The following is a 26,405-nucleotide window of genomic DNA, read 5'->3' on the forward strand; positions in this document are numbered from 1 at the left end:
TGTTCTTCAAAAAAAGAAAAAATGCCATTTATTAACAAATATTCCAGGTGTGTTGTTTTAACAGGATATTATTTTAACTAGTAATTAATATATAGGTATTTCCTATCAGTATTGCGGTAAGTAATTTTAAAGTAATGCATTACAATATTGCATTACTCCCTAAAAAAGTAACTAATTATGTTACTTAGTTACTTTCTATGGAAAGTAATGGGTTATATTACTTTCTCATTACTTTTTAAATCTGGGCAGGGCTTGCTTGTTTGTTTTTAATATTTAAAGTTCTATTTTTAGCAAATTTAAAAGCCCTTTCACACCAAAAAATTAAAAGAATAAGTCTCAGGCTGAAGGAAAAGTAAATTGACGCCTGTAAAGTAGAACGCCGGTTCAACACTGTTTAGCTATAAAAATAAATAAAAAAGAAGCACAAATGTTAGTTTATCTAAAGTGATTTTGATTATTAGTATGGTTGAAATGGATCATCAAAGGTAAGCCTAAAATGGGATTAAATAAGGATATTTGTGTTATTTAACATATTTAAAAGTAACTCGGATATTTTCTTTAAAAATTCAAAAACGCGTTACTTAGTTACTTGAAAAAAGTAATCTGATTATGTAGTTCGCGTTACTTGTAATGCGTTACCCGTTTCCTATTTCCTAAATTTCATTTGGTTTGTCCTTTAGGAACGGACTTCGAAAACCCTGGTTATTCTATTACAATTCTTGCAAAAGTTTTTTTTTTTTTAGCTTTTGTTACAATCTGGCCCAGTTCCTTAATGACATCATCCCCCAGGGAGTGACATCATTTTGGTGGGTAAACATCAGCAGCAAATATTTTTATATATTCAAAAACACAAAGGATTTTGTGATGTTAGATGGATTGTTTCACTATAAACTCATATCTGGGTTCCCCGGTTTTTTTTTTCTAGCCACTTACTTAAATTACAACACGAACATTAATTTTTCAACAAGAACCTATTATACATGAACGAGTCTCTACATTGAAAACAAAGCACATGGGCAACCAAGGGGTCTCCTTAAAATATCCAGTGGCGTGTAGTAAAATAATAAGGAATTGACGTAAATTCAAGTTTCGTTTCTCTGTTTAGGTCTCGCTTTCTCAGAAAACGCGTGTTTGCCCCGTGGCTGTGCCTTGAGTTTCACAACCCCCCCCCCCAAACTGAGTCTCGGCGAGAAACACTTACACATGAGGTCAGTGATGCACCGGAGATGACTGTTCTTTTGTCTTTCAGGATATTATTAAGCACTTCTTAGATGACTACGAACGGCTTTTATCTAATTATCAGACTTAGTTAGTTAATAGTCTCGTGATTCGCTAAGTTTCTGTTTTCACATCAGTTCCTATTCTGTGATCACCGAGATAGTAAAGGGAGGGCTGCACTTGCCGAGAACAGCCGTACGATAAAGGTGAGCGGCTTATCGTACGCACTAGAACGTGATTGGTTCTCATCGCTGGTGTATTTGCATATGGTAATTAGAGCCTTCCGATTGGCCTACAGTGCCACTGGGGGGCTGTAACTTGCGTCAATATTTCATATTTTACTATTATGAGGTTACTGAAAAGAATATAAGTCTGAAGCAGACGCAGTTTAGTCTACTTGTAGCTTGTGTATTTGCTTAGCCTGAGATATACTGCTTTTGTGCCTTGACCCAACTTCTATGTTGAAAGGTAATTTTCTGCTATGTTATCTATCGGAGTTCGTTCTTTTTGTAAAGGCTGTGGGAAAATTGACGAATTTGACAGTTAATGTATTAATAAGTAAAGCAGTTTGCTCTGTTTATAATGTAATGAAACCTGAGTAGAAGACATGGTATACAATTTTTCGTTTTTTACTTACAGCTTAAAAAATGGATGTGTTAAATATTAACTGCATAGAATAGAAGCATTTAATCAGTCTCTAAAATCATATTTTGCTCTGCCATAGTGTGCGGCTATATATATATATATATATATATATATATATATATATATATATGCTACAGTTTTCGTTTCATTGATTTCCATTAATACTTGAGAATACGGGAAAGTGGAAACAAACAAGTTTCTAATTTCGCTGCCTTCAAAAGTTCAATGTTGGTCAACTATGACCTGAAGAAAGAATCTGTGCAAATTAATACAAGGGTTTGATGACCCTTACTCCCATAAATACAAAACTGTCTTGTGAAATTCATGAGTAGCCTAACTGTCTAAACCCTAAAACAGTCTAAACTGAAGTCTAGTGTGACTGTGGTCAGTGATTTTATAGGATGAGCACAGCACCAATACTCTAATAATTTTTTTAAATTAAAATATTACAATTTTATTTTTTGAATTTGTTTATGAAAGTGTGATAAATGATTAAATATGAATACATCTGTGCATTTTTTTATAACACAATTTATTATAGTAACTATTATTATTGGCTTGATGCCAAACGTTAACACAATTGCACATAAACAGAGGAAGGATGTTGCACGTAAAACGCTCCTGCACTATTTCATATGTGACTGTGCATTTATGTCTTCAGATGACACTCTGGAGCCAGCTGCAGCTGCTGGACTCTCTGTATTTAGAGCAAGTTGACCAGCTTTACGATGAGGCTTTTCCAATGGAGATCCGACAGTATCTCAGTCAGTGGATTGAGAGCCACGACTGGTGAGAATTGTTTTAATTTAATGCTTAATTTTATCCAGTTGCACAATTGAATTTCTGCATCATGAAATGCTGCAAATCATCATGTCTTTGACACATTGTTGGTTGCAGGGAATCAGTTGCAAGTAACGTATCTTTGGCAACCCTGCGCTTCCATGAACTCCTAAACCAACTGGATGAGCACTACAGCCATCTCAACATAGGGAACAACTTCCTTTTACAGCATAATATACGCAAAATTAAGCATAACCTACAGGTGCAATTGTTATATGGTTTTCTTACAATATTACATTCAATATACATTAATTTCATTATTCTAAAATAAAATGGCTGAGCTAATGGAAATAATTGTCTCCCATTAGGAGCACTTCCAGGAGGATCCTGTTCACATGGCTATGATCATAGCTAGCACTCTGAATGAAGAGAGAAAGATACTGGAAAACGCACTTAGAACTCAAGTAAGGCTTTTAGTCTTGCATTACAACTGTCATTTCAAACCTGCACATGTGTTTATCATTCATCTTAGTACATTTGCTTTTAGGGTAAATGTGGCTCATCACAGGGGAGTATCACGATGGAACAGCAAAATGAGTTGGGCAATAAAGTCAACAATTTGAAAACGAGTGTGCAGGTAAACCATCTCAGTGAATAATGATATGGTTTTGGATCTTTACCACAAAAACGCTTTAAATGACACCGATTTACAAGTAAATATAATTTTTCAAACAGCTGCACTTGTGGAATATTTATTTGCTTCTAGGAAATAGAACAGGACATTCAGGTTCTGGAGGATGTGCAAGATGAGTACGACTTCAAGAGAAATACTTTGCAGAGTCGAGGTAACATTAGATACATTTTTAGCTCCTGGTATTAACTCATACTTTGCGGTGTATTTGGGGAGATCAATGTTGTGAACATAAATAGTATGAATTTACATGAATGAGAAATGGTATGGATTTGTATTTTTATATTTTCAGTCGAAGTTGAAATGAATGGCCAGATAAAAAAAGAGATCAGGCAGGAGGAAATGGCAATTAAACAAATGTTTGTTGGGCTGAACATGAAAAGAGAGGTAGGTCAAGATTTCAGTAATGTATCTCTACATACATTTAGCTGAAAGATTGAGCTCAGGAATATTCACATCTATAGAAATGTGCTTAAAGTTTGCATGAAACAGAAGTTGCGATAGTCTTTTCTTTTCTATTATGACGTTAATCTAAGTCTCCAAGGTTGACACAAAACAAAAAGTGTAATATGAGGCTAAAGGCCATTTTTTTAAATAGCTGTATGTGCTGATTAAACTTCCTTGGGTGGAAACACAGTTTATAAAACAGCTAATCTTCAACATGTTTGATATCAAACATTAATTTTGGATTAAGCTGTTTTTAGAGATTACACCAATAAAAAAATGCTGTTTTATAAGAGAAGTCATGTAAAAAAAAAGTGACGCAGGTTCAGTTCACAGTATTTCTCAATCATTTCAACAGTATCTGCAAAACCTGATTGACTGTCGCACAACTGACTTCAAGGCTGTGATTATCAAATTGGCATTAAGCTTTCTCCAATGGTAGATCCGCGGACTTTAGTACCTCTCAATAATAAGACCATCTCTGCGTTCTCAGACAAGAACAGATGTAGGGCGGGATTTGTTTTTATCCATCGGGAATTGATTGGATCATTTTATCTTTCCCACCCTTACACCAGTAAATGTATCATCTGAGAAGAGAGGAGGGAGAGGGAAGTTATTTTGATAAAGATTACAAAGGCACATGAATATAAAAAATGTCAGTGTTGATTTTAAGTTGACTTTAATGCTGCAGTTTTCTTCAGTATCATATATTTTAATATAGCATATATATGTGTGCAGGTTGTGATAAAAGAAATCGCTAATGCTCTGACTCTAGCAGAGCAGATCCAGCTCGTGCTCATATCAGAAGAGTTACCTGAGTGGAAGAAGAGACAGCAGATGGCTTGTATAGGCGGGCCACCCAATGCCTGCCTGGACCAACTGCAGAGCTGGTGAGAACTTCTAGGGGGCGCTTTAAATGACCTGGGGGAAAAATTACAAAATAAAATAAAGATTTGATATTTGATATCTAAATCATTTTATATTATTTAATCATTTCATTAGAAAGAAAATCCTTGAAATTACAAGTTGTTCCAAAAGGCTATTAATAAAAGTATTTCTATATCTGACGTAGTCTCAAACTGGAGCTGATATAAGCTGGTATTGTCCTTTAGGTTGTTTAGATGCTGTCCGTGGTACTGATATATTATTTTATAATTAGCTAAAACATGAATTGTGCTCCAGGTTCACTGTGGTGGCAGAGTGTCTTCAACAGATCCGTCAGCAGCTGAAGAAAGTTCAGGAATTGGTGCAGAAATTCAGCTACAACAACGACCCCCTCACTCTGGGCAAGAGCCAGCTGGATGACCAGGCCCTTTCACTCTTCAAAAACCTTATATTAAAGTGAGACACCATACTTTATCCATTCATTCTTTTCTGTGATTTTATATGTAGAGCACAAGCTGGAGAAAAAAAATACATTTGGGTATTGATGGGAGGATTTGTGGGCTTAAAGGTTCACGGGGGAATTTGAATATATTTTGTGGTGTGCGTCACTTCTGAAAGATTCTAGTCTTGAACAGGATGGCGGCGGTTGTGATGTTTCTTTCAGTTCTCTTGTGGTGGAGAGACAGCCTTGTATGCCGACACATCCTCAGAGACCCTTGGTGATAAAAACAGGAGTTCAGTTCACAGTCAAGATCAGGTGAGTTTCTTTGAAGTTACCGTCAATAACAGTGTGATGTCACTTATTTTAATTAATGGTAAATGTCTGAGAAAAACCTTTAATTTCAGTGATGTCGATGTGTATTAATTTGTAGATCACTAGTCAAACTCCCTGAACTGAACTGTCAACTCAAAGTAAAAGTCTCTATTGACAAGTAAGCAAAACCTATCTATCTATCTATCTATCTATCTATCTATCTATCTATCTATCTATCTATCTATCTATCTATCTATCTATCTATCTATCTATCTATCTATCTATCTATCTATCTATCTATCTATCTATCTATCTATCTATCTATCTATCTGTGTATCTGTGTATTCATACAGTATATTTGTTTTTCTTCTGTAGAGATTTAACAGAGAAAGAAACAATAAAAGGGTACGTAATATATTACAAAGAAACTCATAACACAAATGTGAATTATTACTATAATATGATGTTTGGACCGAGCCAATGTATTTAGATACATAGCACAACAACCACAAAAATGTCTACATTTGACAAACCTGCAACAATATTACTGTACAGTCACGGTATTGTATAGTCCTGATCATTATAATAATCAGAAGATAAGCTTGGAATGCAAAATGTAAACCCTACATTTTTTAACAATTTATCATTTATCAAGAAACACCATTTGCATTTGTATGCATGGCGTCAAAGCTTGAATAATCCAAATGTCTGTTTTCTGATGTCCTAGATGTAGGAAATTCAACATTTTAGGAACATTTTCTAAAGTTATGAACTTAGAGGAATCCAGTGAGTGTCTAGCAGCTGAATTTCGTCACTTGGTAAGATGCGAAAAACAAACATATTACTGCTAATAATTAATATAATATAATGTCTAACTGAACATTTATTGTTGATCTTTCTTTCCCTCTGATTACCACAGCAATTAAAAGAGATGAAAGGTAACAACAGAACCAATGAGGTAGGCCAAAAAACACATACAGTGATGCCAAATAAAATGAAGTGAAGGAATTGCTGATGTTTTTCCTTTTTTATTATTACAGACTCCTCTCATCATTTCTGAGGAGCTGCACATACTTAACTTTGAAACTCAACTCATTCAGCCAGAACTATGTGTTGATTTATCGGTAAAGTACTCTGAAATGTAGCTACCTATTGTGACATATCAGCTGTAGATCAGACCAGCAATTCTGACCAGACCTGCTTTTTTTTTTTTTTTTTTTGTTATTAAACAGATCACATCACTTCCTATTGTGGTGATCTCCCATGTGAATCAGTTACCTAGTGCCTGGGGCTCCATCTTATGGTATAACATGCTCTGCAGTGAACCCCATGTACGGCCATTTCCCCTCATCAATGTTTTTGTCTTCTGTTGACGTTTCTATTTTGACTCTGGCACTCTCTCTCTCTCAGAATCAGACGTTCTTCTTGAATCCTCCACATGTGAAATGGGGGCAGCTTTCAAAGGTCTTAAGCTGGCAGTTTTCTTCTGCCACTAAACGAGCGCTGAACTCGGAGCAGCTGAGAGCCCTGGCCGACAAAGTTCTTGGTGAGTTTATATGTGCTTCATTCTACCTATTGAAATGAGATTAAGTGACTCTTAAAATGGGACTTTTTAAGAGTTTGTATCTGTTTTTAGGTCATGAAGCCCAAGGTGACCCCGAAGGTCTCATCCAATGGAATACATTTTGTAAGGTGAGTTTATGGAAACAGTTCAAACAAAAGCAAGTACGTTACTTTCACTTTCTCTACTCAGCATCGATTTTGTTTGTTCCTCTGCTGTCACCACATGATTTACTGCTAAAACAAAACTTAGTGAGACCGTGGAATAGCCCGATATCACAAAGAACAGCTGTGCTTTCAGAACTTGAAACTAACTGAATATATGTAAAATTCCTTTTATTTTAAAGGGAAGTGCAACAAATATTGTCACATCGACACTGATGAAGCAATGTCATAACAATGCTTTAGCTAATAAAATGGAAGCAGAGTAAATAACTTGTGTTTTCACTTAGATGTCTCCTAATGAGAGGGGTGTACCATTCTGGCTGTGGATAGATGGAATTCTGGACCTTATTAAAAGACACCTGCTCAACATCTGGAATGATGGGTAAGAATTCCATCATTACAGACACTGAAACAAATACTGTACCGTAGTGCTGTCAAACGATTAATCGTGATTAATCGCATGCAAAATAAAAGTTTTTGTTCACATAATATATAAGTGTGTACTGTGTATATTTATTATGCATATATAAATACAAACACATGAATGTTAAGAAAAATATGTTATGTTTATATGTTATACATGTATTTATATATAATATAAAATATAATAAATATATAAATGCATATGCATGTAAATATTTTCAAAATATATACTGCATGTGTGTGTATTTATATATACATAATAAATAAACAGTACACATACATATATTATGTAAACAAAAACTTTTATTTTGGATGCGATTAATCGCAATTAATCATTTGACAGCACTACTGTACCATGTACCAAAAAAAAAAAAAAAAATCAGGAAGGGGGCCAACACTTTTTCACACCACTGTATATGTGTATATATATATATATATATAATTTTAAATTACTTTTTAAAAAAATTCTTCCTTAATTTGAGATTAACGGATTTTGAAATTAAAATTAAAGTCAACATGAAATCAACATCATAATACATCTTTCTGGTCTTATTGTGTACATATTTTTTATTCCAAAGAAAACAAATGTACTTGTCTTTGTGTAACTCTGCCTCTGCTTGCTCAAACTCTTAACGACATGTTTTATAAGGTGGACCCAGAAAAACTTTTACAATTTCTTTCAAAAGTACATTTAAAAAATCTTCTATTCTTCTATAGAATTTTATGTACACAACTTTGTTTTATAATTGCTTTATTTAATTGTTGTATTTTGTATTGTGTACTACTGTATTGTTTTTCTAATGTATAACCTTTGTTTGCCATGAAATAGCCTGATGTGGCAATAACCTTAAATCAAGTCTGAAGCCTCTGCTTGCTCCATTTTGATAAATAACTCCCACTTTTCACAATCCAAGCAATTCCCAATAAAATAAAATCAAGTCCCATCCTACTTTTTTTTTCTTTTGAAAATCTGATTTCACACAAAAATATATAAGATGCTGCTTTAAGTCAGCTAACCCGAAACAGCATGATAGTACGCCAAAATCTCCATTCTCTAAAGCTATATTCCAATTTATAGTACTGAAACTGCCATGAACGTTGACATTTCTTTGACATTGTTATCCAGTCCAATTTGATCTTATTTATTTTTTTCCCACATATATACAGGTATATTATAGGGTTTTTGAGTAAAGAGCGAGAGAAGGCTTTGCTGAGCGACAAACTCCCAGGCACTTTCCTTCTGCGCTTCAGTGAATCCTGTCGAGACGGAGCAATCACCATCACATGGGTGGAGTATTCACAGGACGGTGTGTGCTAGTTTGGATTGGAGTATTTGGTCATTTATTATATCTGTCTTGCAGTCTTTTAATGTACGTGAATGAATGTCATCGAATACAGGTGAACCTAAGACACATTCAGTGAAGCCCTACACTAAATCAGATCTGGCGTCCATTTCCTTGCCTAACGTCATCCGCGACTACAGCCTCACTGCTGCACAGATGATTCCGGTGAACCCTCTCATCTACCTTTACCCAGACATCCCAAAAGATGAAGCCTTTGGTCGCTACTATATCAGCTCTTCTGATGGTAGATATTCTTTATTTAACCATTCATTCATTCAAAAAAAGAAGGCAAGATAAGAGTGTAAAACTACTGCTACATAAGATTACGACGCAGATCTTAAGGCTACAGCATCACAAAATAAATACACTATGTATTTTAATATATTATAGGACATTTTTATTCTAAATGTATAGATACATACAGTATATGGAGATGTCATTGCATTAAACAACAGAATGTTGAACCTAGTGCCATTTATTTTAATGAAAGCACCTTTTCCAAGCAAAATGGTTGTCTAACCTAACACATTTCTATTTTGTCATGGTAGAAAACAATACTGTTCACAAAGACTGTTTGTGGACTGTGCTGTTGTTTAATCTTAGCGGAATTTGCTCAACAACTTTTTAACAGTATGTTAGAGAGCATGTCTGTGTGTATTGTCCATATCGACATGCCTTACATTATTGATCTTTTGTCCCTCAGATACAGAAGAGATGGAGATAGACAAACCTAGGTCATATATCAGGCCATATTTAGGCAGGCGCATCATTTCTGTGTCAGATGAGTAAGTTATTACTTTTCTTTTTTTCTACTTCATATATTTCTGTTACTGAAAAACAATATTCATGTCTTATTTCTCTGTTTTTAGACCTTTTTCAAGACCCTGTAAGTGTTAGTGCACCTCGAGGCAAAAGTGATATGAGGAACGTTTCTCCAATGCATCTAAATTTAATCCAGAGTTTTTTTATGGAGGAAAATTAATCTGTTTCGTAGCACTGTATCTGGCACACAGATATCTATAATGAATACAAATAGTGATACCCAAATGATTTATCTTTGCATGGGGTTTCTCTATATAAGGATCTACTACATTTATTCTCCACTTGTGTGAGTCATTTCCTTCTGTCAAATAATAGAATACACTTAAAACAGTGTAATCATGTTATGTTTGTTTGTATAAAAATGTGAACATATTGTAAAGAAACTTGCATGTTCTATGGATTTGAATTTTCTGTGTAGCAGTCACTCAGATAGAGACTGTCGAAATGGATATATACAAAAACTCTGAAAAGCTTTTTCTGTGAAGACGTTTGTGAAAAGGACATTCTTCTCCATCTTGTGAAGTACTTATTTATTTTTTGCACATTAAAATCTCTTTACATACAATTTCCTTATGCACATGTACTGTACACACACACATACACCAGCAAGATAAAGTCTAACATCAAATAAACATCAACCTACCTTCTACAGTCTGAAATACTGCTACAGACCCAACCCAGGTCCATTTTGAAATGATACATACCGTCATGTGAATTAAAAATAAAGACTATTAAATGGTTTATATTCATGTATTATGCATGTTTTTAACAGCAGCTTCACTTTTTCATCCATCTTTGGAAAGGTTTCAGATGGAAACCTTTACGAAGCTTAAAGATAAAGTGTGTGAGGCTGCAAAAATAAATAATGATCGTTTCCAAACATACCAAAAGCCTCGGGCAGCATTATTAATGATTTGTTTATTTTATTACTTATTTTTAATATTATTAAAGATTTGATAACATTTCATAATCCATGCACTGAATGTTCATTTTTAAATGCAATGCATTTACTTTGAATAAAGAATTTATTAACACTTAAAATGTGTCAAAAGAAAATGTATTATGGTTTATATTAATTGTGGCATTACAGATATTTTCTGTACTGCTCCTTGGTTTATTTTCATTTTTTCTATCACCGCCTTCTAAATGAAATGTATCTGGATTGGAAGCAGCACTAATTAAGAGGAGTCAATGTGTATATAGTGCGAGGTTTAGAGACACATTGCACTCATTTATGCATTTGAAAAGTGTTGTTTTGGTTTGTTTTGCTCGATTTTTTCCTTTTTCTTTTTTAAGTGGAATTGTAGTGCTTGGAGATTAAAAAAACTTGTCTAGAATATAAAAACGTTACCTCATTAAAACAAAGAAAGTTACGTACTCTTCCTGTAGTTTTGCATTTGTTTCGTCTTCCTCTTGTTTGTATGTAGCGGATGGTTTATTTGTCTGTTGCTATCCGGGATGAAATTAATTAAATGTGAAGATAATTAAATGTGGCAGGTATAATATACTTGTCTGGCGCCCGAACATTTAATATATTAATAATATTTTTATTTTATTTATATTATAAATATAATTTTATTTTGTGTAACATCCAACACCCTGAATGAAGAGAGAAAGATACTGGAAAACGCACTTAGAACTCAAGTAAGGCTTTTAGTCTTGCATTACAACTGTCATTTCAAACCTGCACATGTGTTTATCATTCATCTTAGTACATTTGCTTTTAGGGTAAATGTGGCTCATCACAGGGGAGTATCACGATGGAACAGCAAAATGAGTTGGACAATAAAGTCAACAATTTGAAAACGAGTGTGCAGGTAAACCATCTCAGTGAATAATGATATGGTTTTGGATCTTTACCACAAAAACGCTTTAAATGACACCGATTTACAAGTAAATATAATTTTTCAAACAGCTGCACTTGTGGAATATTTATTTGAGTAGCTAATGCTCTGACTCTAGCAGAGCAGATCCAGCTCGTGCTCATATCAGAAGAGTTACCTGAGTGGAAGAAGAGACAGCAGATGGCTTGTATAGGCGGGCCGCCCAATGCCTGCCTGGACCAACTGCAGAGCTGGTGAGAACTTCTAGGGGGCGCTTTAAATGACCTGGGGGAAAAAATGACAAAATAAAATAAAGATTTGATATTTGATATCTAAATCATTTTATATTATTTAATCATTTAATTAGAAAGAAAATCCTTGAAATTACAAGTTGTTCCAAAAGGCTATTAATAAAAGTATTTCTATATCTGACGTAGTCTCAAACTGGAGCTGATATAAGCTGGTATTGTCCTTTAGGTTGTTTAGATGCTGTCCGTGGTACTGATATATTATTTTATAATTAGCTAAAACATGAATTGTGCTCCAGGTTCACTGTGGTGGCAGAGTGTCTTCAACAGATCCGTCAGCAGCTGAAGAAAGTTCAGGAATTGGTGCAGAAATTCAGCTACAACAACGACCCCCTCACTCTGGGCAAGAGCCAGCTGGATGACCAGGCCCTTTCACTCTTCAAAAACCTTATATTAAAGTGAGACACCATACTTTATCCATTCATTCTTTTCTGTGATTTTATATGTAGAGCACAAGCTGGAGAAAAAAAATACATTTGGTTATTGATTTGGGAGTTCATGGGGGAATTTGAATATATTTTGTGGTTTGTTACTTCTGAAAGATTACAGACCTGGGCATGAAATCTGTTGTGATGTGTCTTTCAGTTCTCTTGTGGAGGAGAGACTGCCTTGTATGCCGTTGTATTCCCGGAGGCCCTTGGTGATAAGAACAGGAGTTCAGTTCACAGTCAAGATCAGGTGGGTTTCAGAGATTATTGATGTATCAACAGACACTGTAATGGCATTCATTTTTATAGACAATTGTCATTGCTTTAATTGTTCTTTACCATACTATAGACTACTAGTCAAGCTCCCTGAACTGAACTCTCAACCCAAGGTTAAAGTCTCTATTGACAAGTACGTAAATATTTATCTGTCGGTCTGTCTGTCCGTCCGTCCATCAAATGTTTCTGAATGGTTTATATTCTTTGATAAAAATCTCTGACAAATCGAAAACAAAATTTGGATGTAGAAATCCTGATACTTTTTGAATTTTATTAAAAAGCAGTGCTTATATTTGATCTGTGTGTTTGTGTATTTATGGATATTTTTCTCATTTAGAGGTTTTTCTGAGATGGATACAGTGAAAGGGTATGTAACATATTACATTAACATTAACCAAAATAGGACAGATAAATGCTAATAACAATTACTGAATTAGCTCATAATTACAGATACATAAAGCAATACATTTCATTTTTTTATGCACGTCAGAGGTCCTCACTGATGCATCAAATTGTTGTGCGATGTCCTAGATGTAGAAATTTCCTCCTTTTAGGTATTAACAAAGTTATGACCTTGGATGAATCTAGTGGATGTCTAGCTGCTGATTTCTGTTATATGGTATGATGATAAACACTGAGATATTACAATATATAATAAATAAATTATAATTTATAATTACTGACATAATTTGTCTTGATTTCCAATTCTAATTAATACAGAGTGCAAGGGAGAAGAGACCTAGCAACAGAAGTAAAGAGGTAGAACAAAATGAATAAGTCACTTAAAGTGAACTACCGGTTTTCTTCTGTCACTAAACGAGCGCTGAACTCGGAGCAGCTGAGAACGCTGGCCGACAAAGTTCTTGGTGAGTTTTTGTGCTCTCTTTTACCTCTTGAAATGGGACTGAGTAGATGCTCATAGTTAAATGAATAGCACGTTTCTTTTATAAAAATTAAGGTCGAGAAGCCCAAGGTGACCCTGAAGGACTCATCCACTGGAATACATTTTATAAAGTGAGTTTATACAAATGATTGAAACAAAGACAGGAAAGTTGCTTTCGCTTTCCTGAGCAACCTCGCTTTTGTTTGTTCCTCTGGTGTCACCACATGATTTACTGCTAAAGCAAAACTAGTGAGAACATGATACTGCAAAGAGCAGACATAAACTAAATACTTTTATAGGTGTGATTCTTTGTGATGTGAAATAACTTGATAAATGACAAGGTGAAGCAGTATTTTTTTTATCACGCATAGAATAATTTTGTGTTTTCATAGGCGTCTGCTGAGTCTGGCGATTTGTTCTGGCAGTGGATATATGAACATTTGGAAAATGTTTAAAAAATTTTGCCCAACATTTGGAATGATGGGTAAGAAATCTGAAGGGGTTTAACCTTAATAAACTGAGCTCTTGTGTCATTCATGTGAAAGCCAATAGCATTTAAAATCACTGACGTCAAAACCAAAGCTGGCTCAGAGGACTATATTGCATGAGTCACATGGACTACATATACGTTCATTGTGTACAGGTACATTATGGGGTTTTTGAGTAAGGAGAGAGAGAAGGCTTTGTTGAGAGACAAACTCCCCGGCACTTTCCTTCTGCGCTTCAGTGAAAACTCTCGATGGGGAGGAATCGTCATCACATGGGTGGAATGTTCACAGGATTTGTTTGTGCTGGTTTGAACTGGAATATTTTGTTGTGATAACTATCTTGGTGTGTCTGAAAAATCTCTAATGAGATTATCATGTCAGCACAGGAGGTGAACCTGTGGTGCATTCAACAATGCCGTACACTAGAACAGATCTGAACAACATCTCTTTACCGAACATCATCTGTGACTATACCGTCACTGACGGAGAGAAGGATCCAGTGAATCCCCTCATCTACCTTTACCCAGACATCCCACGAGATGTTGCCTTTGGTCGCTACTATACCAGTGCATCTGAGGGTAAAGACTTTTACATTCACATTTATGCACTTCATAGGTGTAATGAGCCATTATTGACCATTGATCTCACACATGAACTTACCTACACAGGAAAAGAAAATAAGATAAGAATTAGTTTCAGTAAGCCAACATTTCCCAGTTGATCCTGTCAGGAAGTTGATAATTAAATGAAACGAAGGGGGAAAAACAAAATCACCAAATAATAAAGTGGAAAATGCTATATTATATGCATCAGTTCTGAGACTCTTATGTTTGTGCTTTTGTCCTGGTATTTGCACACCATCAGGACATTTGGAATGCAGTAAAATTCCGTTCTCTTTTTAGCTGTAGGAGGGATAAACGAAGACAGACTTTCTTGTTTCACAGCAACATGACAATGAAGACCACAGGTTGGACATGATTGAACATTATCTGTCAGACTCATCTGATCTAGAGGATTTAAGCTTTGAACTGGTAGAGAATGCAAAGGTCATGTGTTTGATTCCCAGAGATAACTGATTAAATGTGTACTTTGAATGCATTGTAGGAAAATACCTTGTTAGTGTGCTAGACAGGCATCACTGGTACTGTTGTTCATAGATAGTATGATATTTCGGTGCATAACTCATCCTGCACTGTTTCAGCTTGAACATGACTTGTTCTGATTATTGAGGTTATTCCGCTTCCGTAGCCTGATGGCAAAAACTGAGGGACTTAGGAGGAGCTTCTTCCCCCAGGCTCCTAAACTCTAGCTCTGTGTCATAACATCTCACGACTCCATGTAAATATCACTATATCAATAAGTTATTCATAATATTTTTCTACCTCGTATTGCTGCTATGAAAATACCCTGTACAACTGCATATTCCTTCTTATATTGCTATTTTTAATCAACAAACATACTGACCTGCACATTTATATTTTTTATCTTTTATTTTATTCTTTTAATAATTGTTCTTAATATTTATGTACATTCGGTGTTTTTTGTATTCTATATAATTGCACTGTCCTTGGAGCGGACCTGACTTACATTTCACTGCTGGTTATACTCTGTATAATTGTGTATGTGACAAATAAAAATCTTGAATCTTACTTTTTGAGATATATAATTGAATTTAGGTTGTGGGACATTTTATTCCAACTCTGAATTTCAGTGTTTTATATAGTTTTGTCCACCGTATGTATATGATGTATGAGTAAAAATACACCCTTTTAATTACTAACACAATTTTATTCATTATTGCACATCAAAGATTAATCGTAATATACCATTTCTTTAACTGCACATGTACACACACCGACTTTAATCAGCCAGATACAGTCTAATAGAAATCAGCAAGATATTTATGCTTCAGTGAATACTGAATAGTGCTAAAGTGTAGCTTACATTCATTTACTTTGATATGAACTCAATATTTGTCAAATTAACTGACTTTCCTCAAGTGTTTGGTCCGAGTGAAGAGGTTTGACATCATTTTTCCACTGCTGAAGCAATAGTCTCACATTACAAACTACATTTACAGTAATTTAACACTTCATAAAATATACATAAATGCACAGATGGTTTGCACAAATGCAGTGTATTTTATTTATAAATAACGAGTAGCCTATTTATAAATAAAGGAAGTTTTAAAATGTGATTTTTTTTATAACTTCACATCATCAGTACATTTTTTATTTTTGATCGCTTTTGTTCTCAGATTACAACATTGTGTACTTTTTCAAAATGCAGTCATTTTGGGAGCAGGTAAATATTTAAAATATGAGTGCATTGACGAATATATAGACCATCTAACTGATAATACAGTAAAGACTAACAAAAATAATGTATTTGGCAGTGGTTAGAATGTTCAAATAACGAGGTATAATCAAATAAAAGTGATACACATGTAAAAAAAACATGCAAACATAAGTAATTTTGGATTTTACACACGACACGTTCTCGCATTCCTGATATTAATAATAATCGTTTTTCGTGACAACACTCGACCAATTGTTTGGTAACCGAATGGAAATGCAATAGTCTCCTGTTTCGGATTTTCATTCCGTTCTGCTGAGCTATTATTTTTTTTCAACATAACGAAAGAAGATATGATGGCCAGCAGCTTTTAAGTATCTTAAGTATTTGTGCAACCGTGCTGTCCTGTCTAAACGGCTCTTGAATTCTTAAACAGGATTGTTTGGTATCATTTTATTGTCTTGAGTTTAGCAGTTTGCCCTCGAGACATCAATGACATCTCTGTAATCATAATTCCCCCACACCTCAATCAACTACACACAGGCACGAAAGGACTGAACATATAATTATATGGCAATCATCATGACTTACACTCTTTCTTGCAAGGAAGAAGTTGTAAACGAGCCCAAAATGTCTCACAAAAGCATGTAAAACTACAGGAGACAACGCCAAACGAATAAATGTACTGACAAAAAACATGCCCCCCCCAAAAAACAAACAAACACAAACTGAGATGTTGCAGTCCTTCACTGGGCTGTTCCAGAGCAGTGTCCTCTAGTGCTAGTGGACATGGTTACGTCTCGAGCATCCCGTCCAGGTTTTTCTCAGTGCTCTCTTTATCTGCGTCAGTGTTCACCGGTGGGTTGTATTTATTGTTATACTCCTGTAGAAGCGCGAGCACCTCATGATGACCGAAGTGTGTCGCCTCATCTATAGGCGTGTTACCCCACCTAGAAGATATAAATGTTATTTTATTTTCATGGTTTCCACATCTTTTCTAGTTGTTTTATTACTGTGTAAATATTAGATGATGATGATAATAATAATAATAATTATTATTATTATTAACGTTAAGCCAGAAGAATGTTATTATTGCAATACTATTATAAAAAGAATGTTTAAAAATTATTATTTAATTTACAGTATTAATTCATAACTTAAAAAATTTCTACATTGTTAGAGATTTAGATCTTCAATTTTATAATTTATTATTATGAGAAGTGTAGAATAGAATAAAATAGAATAAAATATAGAAACTATAAAAATTATTTTGTAAATCAATCTCTCTCCCCCATTTATTATAACAATATAAATCCTTCTAATATCCAATATATTATACTTAAATATATATATTTTTATCAGTCTTAAGTCGCTGGGGTATATTTGTAGCAATAGCCAAAAATACATTGCATGGGTCAAAATGATTGATTTTTCTTTTATGCCAAAAATCATTAGGATATTAAGTAAAGATCATTTTCCATGAAGATATTTTGTAAATTTCCTACCGTAAATGTATTAATTTTTATGTAGTAATATGCATTGCTAAGAACTTCATTTGGACAGCTTTAAAGGCAATTTTCTCAGTCTTTTGATTTTTTTTTGCACCCTCAGATTCCAGATTTTCAAATAATTGGATCTCGGCCAAACCACACATCAATGGAAAGCTTATTTATTCATCTTTCAGTCGAAAAATTGACCCTTATGACTGGTTTTGTGGTCCAGGGTCTCACACACACACACACACACACACTTGAATGTATTTATTAATGTAACTGTATTTGAAATTTTATATGAAAATGCATTTTAATTAATTTTAGACATATTACACTCACAAAGAGAAAGTTCAACCTAATTCTGGTTAGAAATCAATTTCCGTGGCTTGCACGTGACTTTTTAGGATTTAATCAACATCCAATTAAAAATTTAATTCCTGAAAAGTTTTCCAAGACCATCATGGGAAACCTGATGTCTTCCCATCACCTATTTCTAAATAAAAAAGGCTAAGAAAATGAATATTTGCTCCAAAATCAGAAGTATTTTGATTGTTTGCTCACCTGTCCTTGGGAACAGGATTCACCTTGCAGGCTTCTAACAGAAAACGCACAACCTCAATATGTCCTAAAATCAAAAGGAATAGTTTAATATGTTACTTGCAAAATATTAATAAAAACAAGAACATGCACATTTTGAGTCAAAATGCTCAAGTAAAATACAGCCTCACTTTCTGTTTGTCATCTTTTTTGTTATCTTACAGTTCGGTGACTGCCAGCCAGCAAACAATCAGATATCAAACTAACAGACACCACTGGTTTTTGGCTAATAAATGACAAGCTAAAGTGACAGCATGCAGTGTTGTACCCTCAGCGGCTGCTACATGCAGCGCCGTCCTGGAGTCATAGTCCCGCTGCTCCATGTCCATGGAGGACAACGCAAACCTGCAGTCAGTTATAATGGAAATATTAGAGAAGCATAACAGAAAACGCTTCAAAAACTTGTAGGCAATGAAGAACTCAGTACCTTCTGAGAGCAGAAACATCTCCTGTGTAGGCAGCAAAGAGGAGGTTGATAACAGATTTCACCTGGAATGATAGAAAAGAGCCTTTGTGGAATTATTAGGGACAGATGGTGGGCAGCCTCCAGAGTATCTCTCTAACAGACTGAAATGAGTAGGGAACTGCTGAGAGGAAACAGCAAATAGACAATGAAAAATTAAATCAAGTGCATTGAAATAAGGACACTTGAAGTCAGCAGTACTTTCAGGTGGATAGAGCGAAAGGCAAAGGAATCCCGTTACTGTATACTGTATAATACTGAAGGTTGCATTTTAAGTTTGATCTTTGATTTTTTTTTTATAGACGGGGTTCCTAGACCTTCCAAAAAAATAAATGTTTTCCAATTACTGATTTTTAACATTATTAAAATTTGCAGGAACCCTGTATGATTCTTAGATTGCAAAAGCATTAATACATATATATTTGATTCAGTAGCAGCAGGATGCATTTGATTTGAATTAGCATCTTATTATATAAATAAGCCAAGCAAGCCATGCAAAAAAACTCAAAGCATTTTTTTTCACAGCATTGTAGTAAAATGCATGTTAAGGCAAGTGCTGGTGAGGGACAGAAAGGCACCACTAGGGGGCATCAGCAACCCTTCATGCTAGTCAGCAAAACCTCAAACTTCAAGACAACAAATACAGACAACTTACAAAAAAGTGCCCTTCTTGTTGCAAAGCCATTCTCTGTAAATTCTATTTGTGCCATTCTTAGAAAGTTTTGTACAAAAGTGATCATAAACCAACTAAAACCATCAATTCGAATAACAATCAGATGTTCAAATACAAATATGATCAGTTTTACGACACAAACACTTGGTATTTACCATTAGATGAAAATTGTACATAAAGATTACATAAAGATGGACATGTAATAATCATGCATTTAAGATTCAATACTTTAAATGAATGTTTAAATTAAAGTTGTTTTAATTATACTTCAATACCTCACTATTATCTGGTATATGAAGCATTCTTGCTTTCCTTCCCACAAAAGTTGAGAGAAGTCATAGAGTGGGAGTTGTCAGTGTCTTTGGGCCTAAAGATCATCCGAGAAATGCCAGTCTCCTTGCGTGTGTGTTTAATTATAATCTAATTACATCTAAGCCAGTTTAATGTCTTAAATAGAAACACAAAACACTATTCCTGTCTGCTAATGTGTAATTATTCTATAAAAATGTGCATGTTAGTTTCAGATTAAGCCAACTAGAAAACCAACTTGCTTGAGTTTAAAACTGCTTGAAGGCCATTTTGAAGGTTATTTACATCTTATGTTGCTTTGAAGGTTTTGCTAGTCAAACTAACCAGTGAGAACGAAAGCAAGATAGATGAGGTGAAGCTGGTCTTCTCTGCTTCAAGTTACACTGTGACCCACACACACTGACAACCACTGCTGTTTGAATGAACGAACATGTACTGTGAGTCAGTGTTTATGTTCACGTGAAAATAAAAAGAACATTTTCATGCCAAATGATGCTACATGAAATGTGGAAATATAATATTTCTCTCAAAATCAGACATTGGAACGAAAATGTATTGCATCAACACAACTACAGATGAATTCAATTCATTTAGCTGTGTTTCTAACAAATGATGGATCACATGGAAAAGCTAATAACAATAATGGAATAATGACAGTTTAGTCCCAAGATGTGGGAAGCATTTAGCTTCATTGTCTATTTAATACAAGAAGCTCAGGTTTGCACACCGGACTTTCAGGTGTTGTTAACTTTTAAGTCATGAGGTGTCCTGTGCAGTTTCATTTCTCATCCTGGATCAACAGGATCAAAGTAAGGTTCAATTACTTCATGCCAATGAGAACAGGATGTGCTGAGAACTGATAAACAGCACAGGAACTGTGATAGTATTTGCACACAGACTAAACACTTAGCTTAAAATGAAGTGCAACAGAAGCAGTGGAGCAACAATGGATGGTAGATCTTCAAAAAAAAAAACACCACCTGCTAAACAAATTTGCATGACTTTTCCAATCATGCACCATTACTGGATGAAGATGTCAAAAAAAACAACAAAAAAAAACAAGAATTTACATATATATATATATATATATATATATATATATAAATCTTAAAACAATTGTATATAATATATATGGATGATACTTCATATTAGGTGAATAATAAAATGTAAAAAAAAAAACGTCATTTTAAAATTCCCTGCAACTTTGATGTTTTCCTTGAACATGAGAATCCTTTCATAGAGATGTTTTCTGTTATGTTTTTGTGCTTATCATACAAGCTGTAGTCAAACTGGCTTTTTTAAGTAAAGCTGTCATTTGAGGCAAATAGTGTCAGAACACAAATTAATAAAATGATGAAGGAACCCATTCCTTTATCATTTTCCAAAACACACAAAACAGCAACAAATGGAACACAACTGATTTCAGGTAACAATGAGATTAATACATTTATTAATGATACAAAAAAAGAAAACCAGAACAAATGACAAATACACAATGAGAAAACAAACAGAACTGTTATGACAGCGTAAAACCAGATGATAATATATTGTGATGAAGCATTTGACAGCTGTTCTGTTAGACTCGGGACTGTTCAAGTAATCAGAGCGAGCTGCTTCCTCAAGCCAGACTACAACGAACTTCTATTTTGACTGTTAAAGCTGTCAGTGAGCATGAGCAAACATTTCTCCACTAAAGCAGCACAAAAACAAGACATTCAAATTACAATACAAAAACAAACCAAGCAAATAAAAACAGAAATATACAAGCATGTGAAAGGAAATCATGCAAAAATTAAATGAACATTTATATTTAAAAGATTAAAAAAAGAACACGATAACACTTAATATCTTCCTGATAAGGGCAGCATCTTTCCACCAATAAAACCACTACAGAAGCTTATCAAAACGGAATATAAACCAACATTATGAACTATCAATAAGGTGCATAAATGTTTCTAGCGATAATATGTAAGAATATAGACAGAAACGGAACAAAGGGCAGGTGGAAGGTTTGTAACATTATTGATTTCACTGCAAAGATGGTCTGACAGCAGGTTTCAATGGCTGCTGAGCAGTACTAGTGCGGCTCTATGATGCAAGCTGCACATTACAAGAGTGGGTTATGGGTTACCATAGCTGGCTACAAGCCACAGGTCATTTATACAAGTGGTCCTTTTATTTTGAGTGAAGGTCATCCTTACCAGCCTATGTCCCCTGTACAGTACTTGCAACAAAAGGTTTCAGAGGACGTCCATCAGGGTTCCAACACATTTTCCATTTCAAAATTCCATACTTTTCCAGACTCCAATTTCCAAATATCTCAGTAGATTTTCAGACCATATTTAAAATAAATGGTTAATACAGCACCATTTTCAGCTTTATTTTTTATATATATTATAGTCATCTGTAAATATATATTTGAAAAATTTTTTCAGTTTTTTTTTTTTTTTTTTTACATTGATTTTCTCTAAGGGACTTTAGCATGCACACAAACTTTTATTGCGCCCTCGAGAAACTATTCACATGGGAATTTTTTGCATACTTACGCATTACAATTTTTATTTTTATATAACCTATTTCCTTTGTGCATCACTGCCATCTTACTATGAATAAAGTGAGAGAATGGATGCACATGAATTAACAGATCTACTTGCTCAAAATTTGGCTTTCCTTATGGTAGCATCTCTAATATCAAGGCCTAACGTTCAATTTAACACATCCTCTGCAGCAGCAGAAAAAACAAAATGGGTTGATGGCACAATACAGCTATGTACATTGTCATATTTGCCAAGTTCAAGGGTCTATAAAAATGATTGCTATTGTAAAAAAAAAAAAGAAAAGTGTTCAAAATGTGGCTTTCATTAGGGCAGTTTTCAAGGCTTTAGGTCTCTTTAACGGATATTCTGTGGCGGCCAAGACACCACAGCGCGAAATGGACTGATGTCACAATAGGTGGCTAAGTGTGCATTGTCCTATATGCTAAGCTTAATGGTTTCTCGTGCACACATATAAGTCTGTATATTTGTTATTTTTGCAAAGGTCCTCAAGGCTATGTCATATGGTGCTACGAATATCGTGAGAAGAAAATGCAAAACATTTTACATAATTAAAAAGAGCACCTTGAATTAATTAATTCATTTTCTACTATAAAAACCGAAATGGGGGCTAAAGTCTGGAAATGCAAATATTATTGCATACTCCGCTTTCTTTTTTCCATACTGTACCAGACCTGGAAATTACTTAAAATCAAATTCCATTCTTTTTCCAAACCGCGAAGGAAGCCTGGTCCATGTGCTCATGACACAATCAAGTTAAAGGCCTCACTGAAGACTGCATGTGGTGAGACACGGTTCATTATGCATTACCACAACATTCAATCGTAGTGCAAAACAGAACCACCTGTAGTCTCTGTTCAGCAGCCAATCCTCAACATCCACCGAAAAAACACCTGCTGGTCTATGAGAGAATACTGAGCCTATAAATCACATCGCACCTAAAGTCCATGCAGTCCAAGTAAAGAACAGAAGCCCTCCACTATGCTTTTAAGCATTAGCACAGATATATAAACACAAGCCAAGACATAAGGACTTAGACATATTCTACCGAGACTGGTTAAGAACCAATATGTGCCCAAGAAATAAATAACTGTTTAAGTACATAAATATATACTGTCAAAGAGCTCGCCGAGGTGAGTCAGATCCGTTTTAGTTGCCTTCTCCGACATTCTCCATCCTATAGACTACAGTAGTAGAGCTGTCCTCATTGCACTCAGCGGGCGAGACTTTTGTCCACACAGTGTCTTTGAGAGCCAGCTCTTTCTGAAGGCTCTCGTAATCCAGGGGTCCGAAGGTGTACTGCTGTGTTGAGCAACACGGAGAACAGATTAGTTTTTTTTAGGGGCCACCAGGGAATGTGTGTGACTCACACTGTTCAATATGGTGACGTGTGAACAGATTTCAAAGTCAACAAAAACAAACAGTCACAAAGAGAGGCCTCGTATTCACACAGCTGTTTCAACATTTTAAAACAAAAAACCCATAAGAGGTCTGTCTTATCACAGAAATTGTACATGCCTCATTTAAGCTGCAGCAGTCCGATTTAATTAATGATCATTATTAACAGATGACCAGGCCCACACGGAATCTGTGCATGCAGGTTAATAATGATAATAATAATCATTTGAAAACATAACATTTTTGATTGAATAATATAATGAATATAAATAGCAGCATATAAATGATATTTATTGGCAATAATTAATATTTATTATTGCTATTGAGCCATTTGACAATGTTACCCCTTGAAAAAAAAAAAGAAGCATATTTTGAATTTGTAAAATGCCTTTTCAAGGTTTGTATTCAGGTTTAAATATTTAATTATAATTCCATTCCGCAGATTTTTCGAAATGCGGAAAAAGTCTACAGATACTGTCTGGGCCTGTTGATTATAAATCTAAGAATGCAGACAGAAGAAATCAAAATCCAGATAAACTGCATAAAGCATGTAGTGAAGCTGTCTTCATTGTGCTTGGTAGGCCAGACTTCTGTGCACACAGTGTCTTTGAGAGCCAGCTCTTTTGAAAGGCTCTCGTTAGAGGTCCAGAGGTGTACTGCTGTGTTGAGCAACACAGAGAACAGATCAGTTTTGGGGGTCTCTAAAGAAAGTATTACAAATAGAGCCCTCCTATTCTCAAAAAAAAAAAAGGATTTGCATATGCCTCATATAATAAAAATAAAAATAATAATAATAATAATAATATAAATGGTATATTTTAGATTTTATTGTAATATACAATAATGAATAAGATAATAAAAATACAGATTATATAAAAATACTTGTATATTAATATATATTTAATAAATTATATTACTTTGCAACAACTTAATGACCAACTTCTCATTAACAATTGTATTATTATTATATGAGTTTTAAAAAGTACAAGTCACATAAATTACATATTTTGGATTCAAAAGCCTCAAATGGCATCACTATCTATTCTAATCTATCACTGTAGTTTTCTTGTGCCAATGATACTATATTTTATAACAAATCTTTTTTGCTATTTTTCTTCGTCTTTCTTTTTTTAAGGAAAATTGCCCTTAATGTATTTTTTTAAATCCGGTCTGTATCCAGATTTAAATATTTGAGCTAATCTATTTATTTTTCCAGCTATAAATGTGGGAAAAGTCTATAGACTCCGTCTGGGCCTTTTGATTACAAATCTGAAAATGTACACTGAAGCAAGCAAAACTAAAATTTGGGATAAAACAGCATAAAACGCGGCAAATCAAGAGATGGCAATCAACATGCAAAAAAAGAATCTCATGCACAGCTGAGAACTTTGATGATGAATCAACCGCTGCTCTTTACTCGCTGATTTAGCTGTGCTGACCAGTGCTGGGCAGTAACGCATTAATTAGTAACGCGTCGCTGTAATTTGATTACTTTTTTTTTAGTAACGGAGTATTTTAACGCAGTATAAGAGTATAGTTACAAGCCGAGGTCTCTATACGTTACATTGCTGACAGAATGCAATGTTTTATAATCTAGATTGTAAAAAGGGTGTAGCACACAAATTGTCAAGTCTAGTGCCAGTAGATTAGAGACCTGCACTCCCACGAGATAAGATGGGCGAGTTCTGGTGCAGGTGGGTAGACACTCATGTGTGCGGGATTCGGGAGAATAAAATGATTCACGGGACTCCCGCAAAATAGAAATATCTAAACATAAAATATCTAAAACAAATACAAATTGTTATTCATCTATTGCACAAAAGCAACAAGGACTAATATAAAATAAAAATGATTAACAGGCTCAAGCATAGGCAGAGTTTCTATTTAGGCTGTAACACGTGTTTGTAACAAGCCATGGGTTGCGTTTTTTTTGGGGGCTACTTTTAGAATGTACCGCGGCCCCCCAAAGTGTATACACATGCGATCGCAAAAGGAAGTTTTTACAAACACTCGATGGTGGTTTAAAGTGAGTTCTGAGTAAAAGTGTATTAATAATCTCATAAATTGTCTTATGTAGCATGATGCTAATAGCTCTAATGCATCTGCAGAACAGGTCCAATTCTTCTTCATAATGCATTTTATCATAACACTTCATGTAAGGTCGCAAGAAAATGTATTTATGTAGAAATACTTTTGATAATAGTTTGGTAAATGTATACTGGGATTGAAGTGATGTAGCTTGATAAACGTTTTATTGCCAGTATAAAGGTTTATAATGGCTGAAAAAAAATAAAATAAATAATAATAAGGATTATGTCTCATACCTGGCGGAGGTGAGAAAGGTTCTGTGATCTTAAACTAGTTTGTCATGCATTTCTTTATTTCAACACATTTACAGGTAAATTTGAGTATTTTAAATTTGCGATTAATCGTGATTAATCACAGTCCATGACTGTGATTAATGCAATTAATTTTTTTAATCGATTGACAGCACTAGTAACTAGTAATGTAACTAATTACTTTTGAAAAAGTAATCAGAACAGTAACGAGATTACTTTTAAAAGGAGTAATCAGTAATTTAATTACATTTTAAAAGTAACTTGCCCAACACTGGTGCTGACACAGCACATCAAAAACAGCAACAAAACCAGCTACACTCTTTGGGTCATAAAGTAGCTTCCTAATT

At 34.5% G+C, this 26,405-nt stretch overlaps 2 protein-coding genes across 8 annotated transcripts in view; one reads left to right on the top strand and one right to left on the bottom strand.

Annotated features, from left to right (window-relative positions):
• Positions 1-1,184: 1,184 nt before the first annotated feature.
• LOC306876457 (signal transducer and activator of transcription 1-like) lies at positions 1,185-11,106 on the top strand. Of its 3 annotated transcripts, none has more exons than XM_079427630.1 (23): positions 1,185-1,208; positions 2,525-2,652; positions 2,761-2,905; positions 3,012-3,107; positions 3,191-3,280; positions 3,410-3,488; positions 3,627-3,721; positions 4,517-4,668; positions 4,961-5,119; positions 5,328-5,420; positions 5,536-5,595; positions 5,793-5,822; positions 6,145-6,235; positions 6,337-6,375; positions 6,458-6,541; positions 6,650-6,748; positions 6,828-6,963; positions 7,054-7,109; positions 7,430-7,524; positions 8,733-8,872; positions 8,964-9,152; positions 9,612-9,693; positions 9,778-11,100. In XM_079427630.1, the coding sequence occupies exons 2-23, from the start codon at positions 2,525-2,527 to the stop codon at positions 9,803-9,805; spliced, it is 2,166 nt and encodes a 721-aa protein (XP_079283756.1). In that variant the 5' UTR covers positions 1,185-1,208; the 3' UTR covers positions 9,806-11,100. The 3 variants fall into 3 exon arrangements, with proteins under 3 accessions (XP_079283756.1, XP_079283757.1, XP_079283755.1); XM_079427631.1 differs by lacking the exon at positions 1,185-1,208 and adding an exon at positions 1,552-1,686 and having other exon boundaries at positions 3,176-3,280; XM_079427629.1 differs by lacking the exon at positions 1,185-1,208 and adding an exon at positions 1,573-1,686 and having other exon boundaries at positions 9,778-11,106.
• Positions 11,107-15,447: 4,341 nt separating this feature from the next.
• LOC306875889 (glutaminase kidney isoform, mitochondrial-like) overlaps positions 15,448-26,405 on the bottom strand; it is a 38,414-nt gene continuing 27,456 nt past the window's right edge. For 2 of the 5 annotated variants that reach the window (XM_079426664.1, XM_079426665.1), the window contains exons 15-18: positions 18,749-18,810; positions 18,590-18,666; positions 18,286-18,349; positions 15,448-17,181 (exon numbers count right to left, since the gene is read on the bottom strand). In XM_079426664.1, the coding sequence (XP_079282790.1) occupies positions 17,025-17,181; positions 18,286-18,349; positions 18,590-18,666; positions 18,749-18,810 (360 nt within the window). In that variant the 3' untranslated portion in view covers positions 15,448-17,024. Of the gene's footprint in view, positions 17,182-18,285; positions 18,350-18,589; positions 18,667-18,748; positions 18,811-22,220; positions 23,624-26,405 lie in introns of those variants that run through there. The other 3 variants (XM_079426668.1, XM_079426666.1, XM_079426667.1) reach the window with 2 other exon arrangements.

The sequence above is a fragment of the Barbus barbus genome (genome assembly GCF_936440315.1).
Source record: "Barbus barbus genome assembly, chromosome: 10".
In the NCBI taxonomy this organism is placed as follows: domain Eukaryota; kingdom Metazoa; phylum Chordata; class Actinopteri; order Cypriniformes; family Cyprinidae; genus Barbus; species Barbus barbus.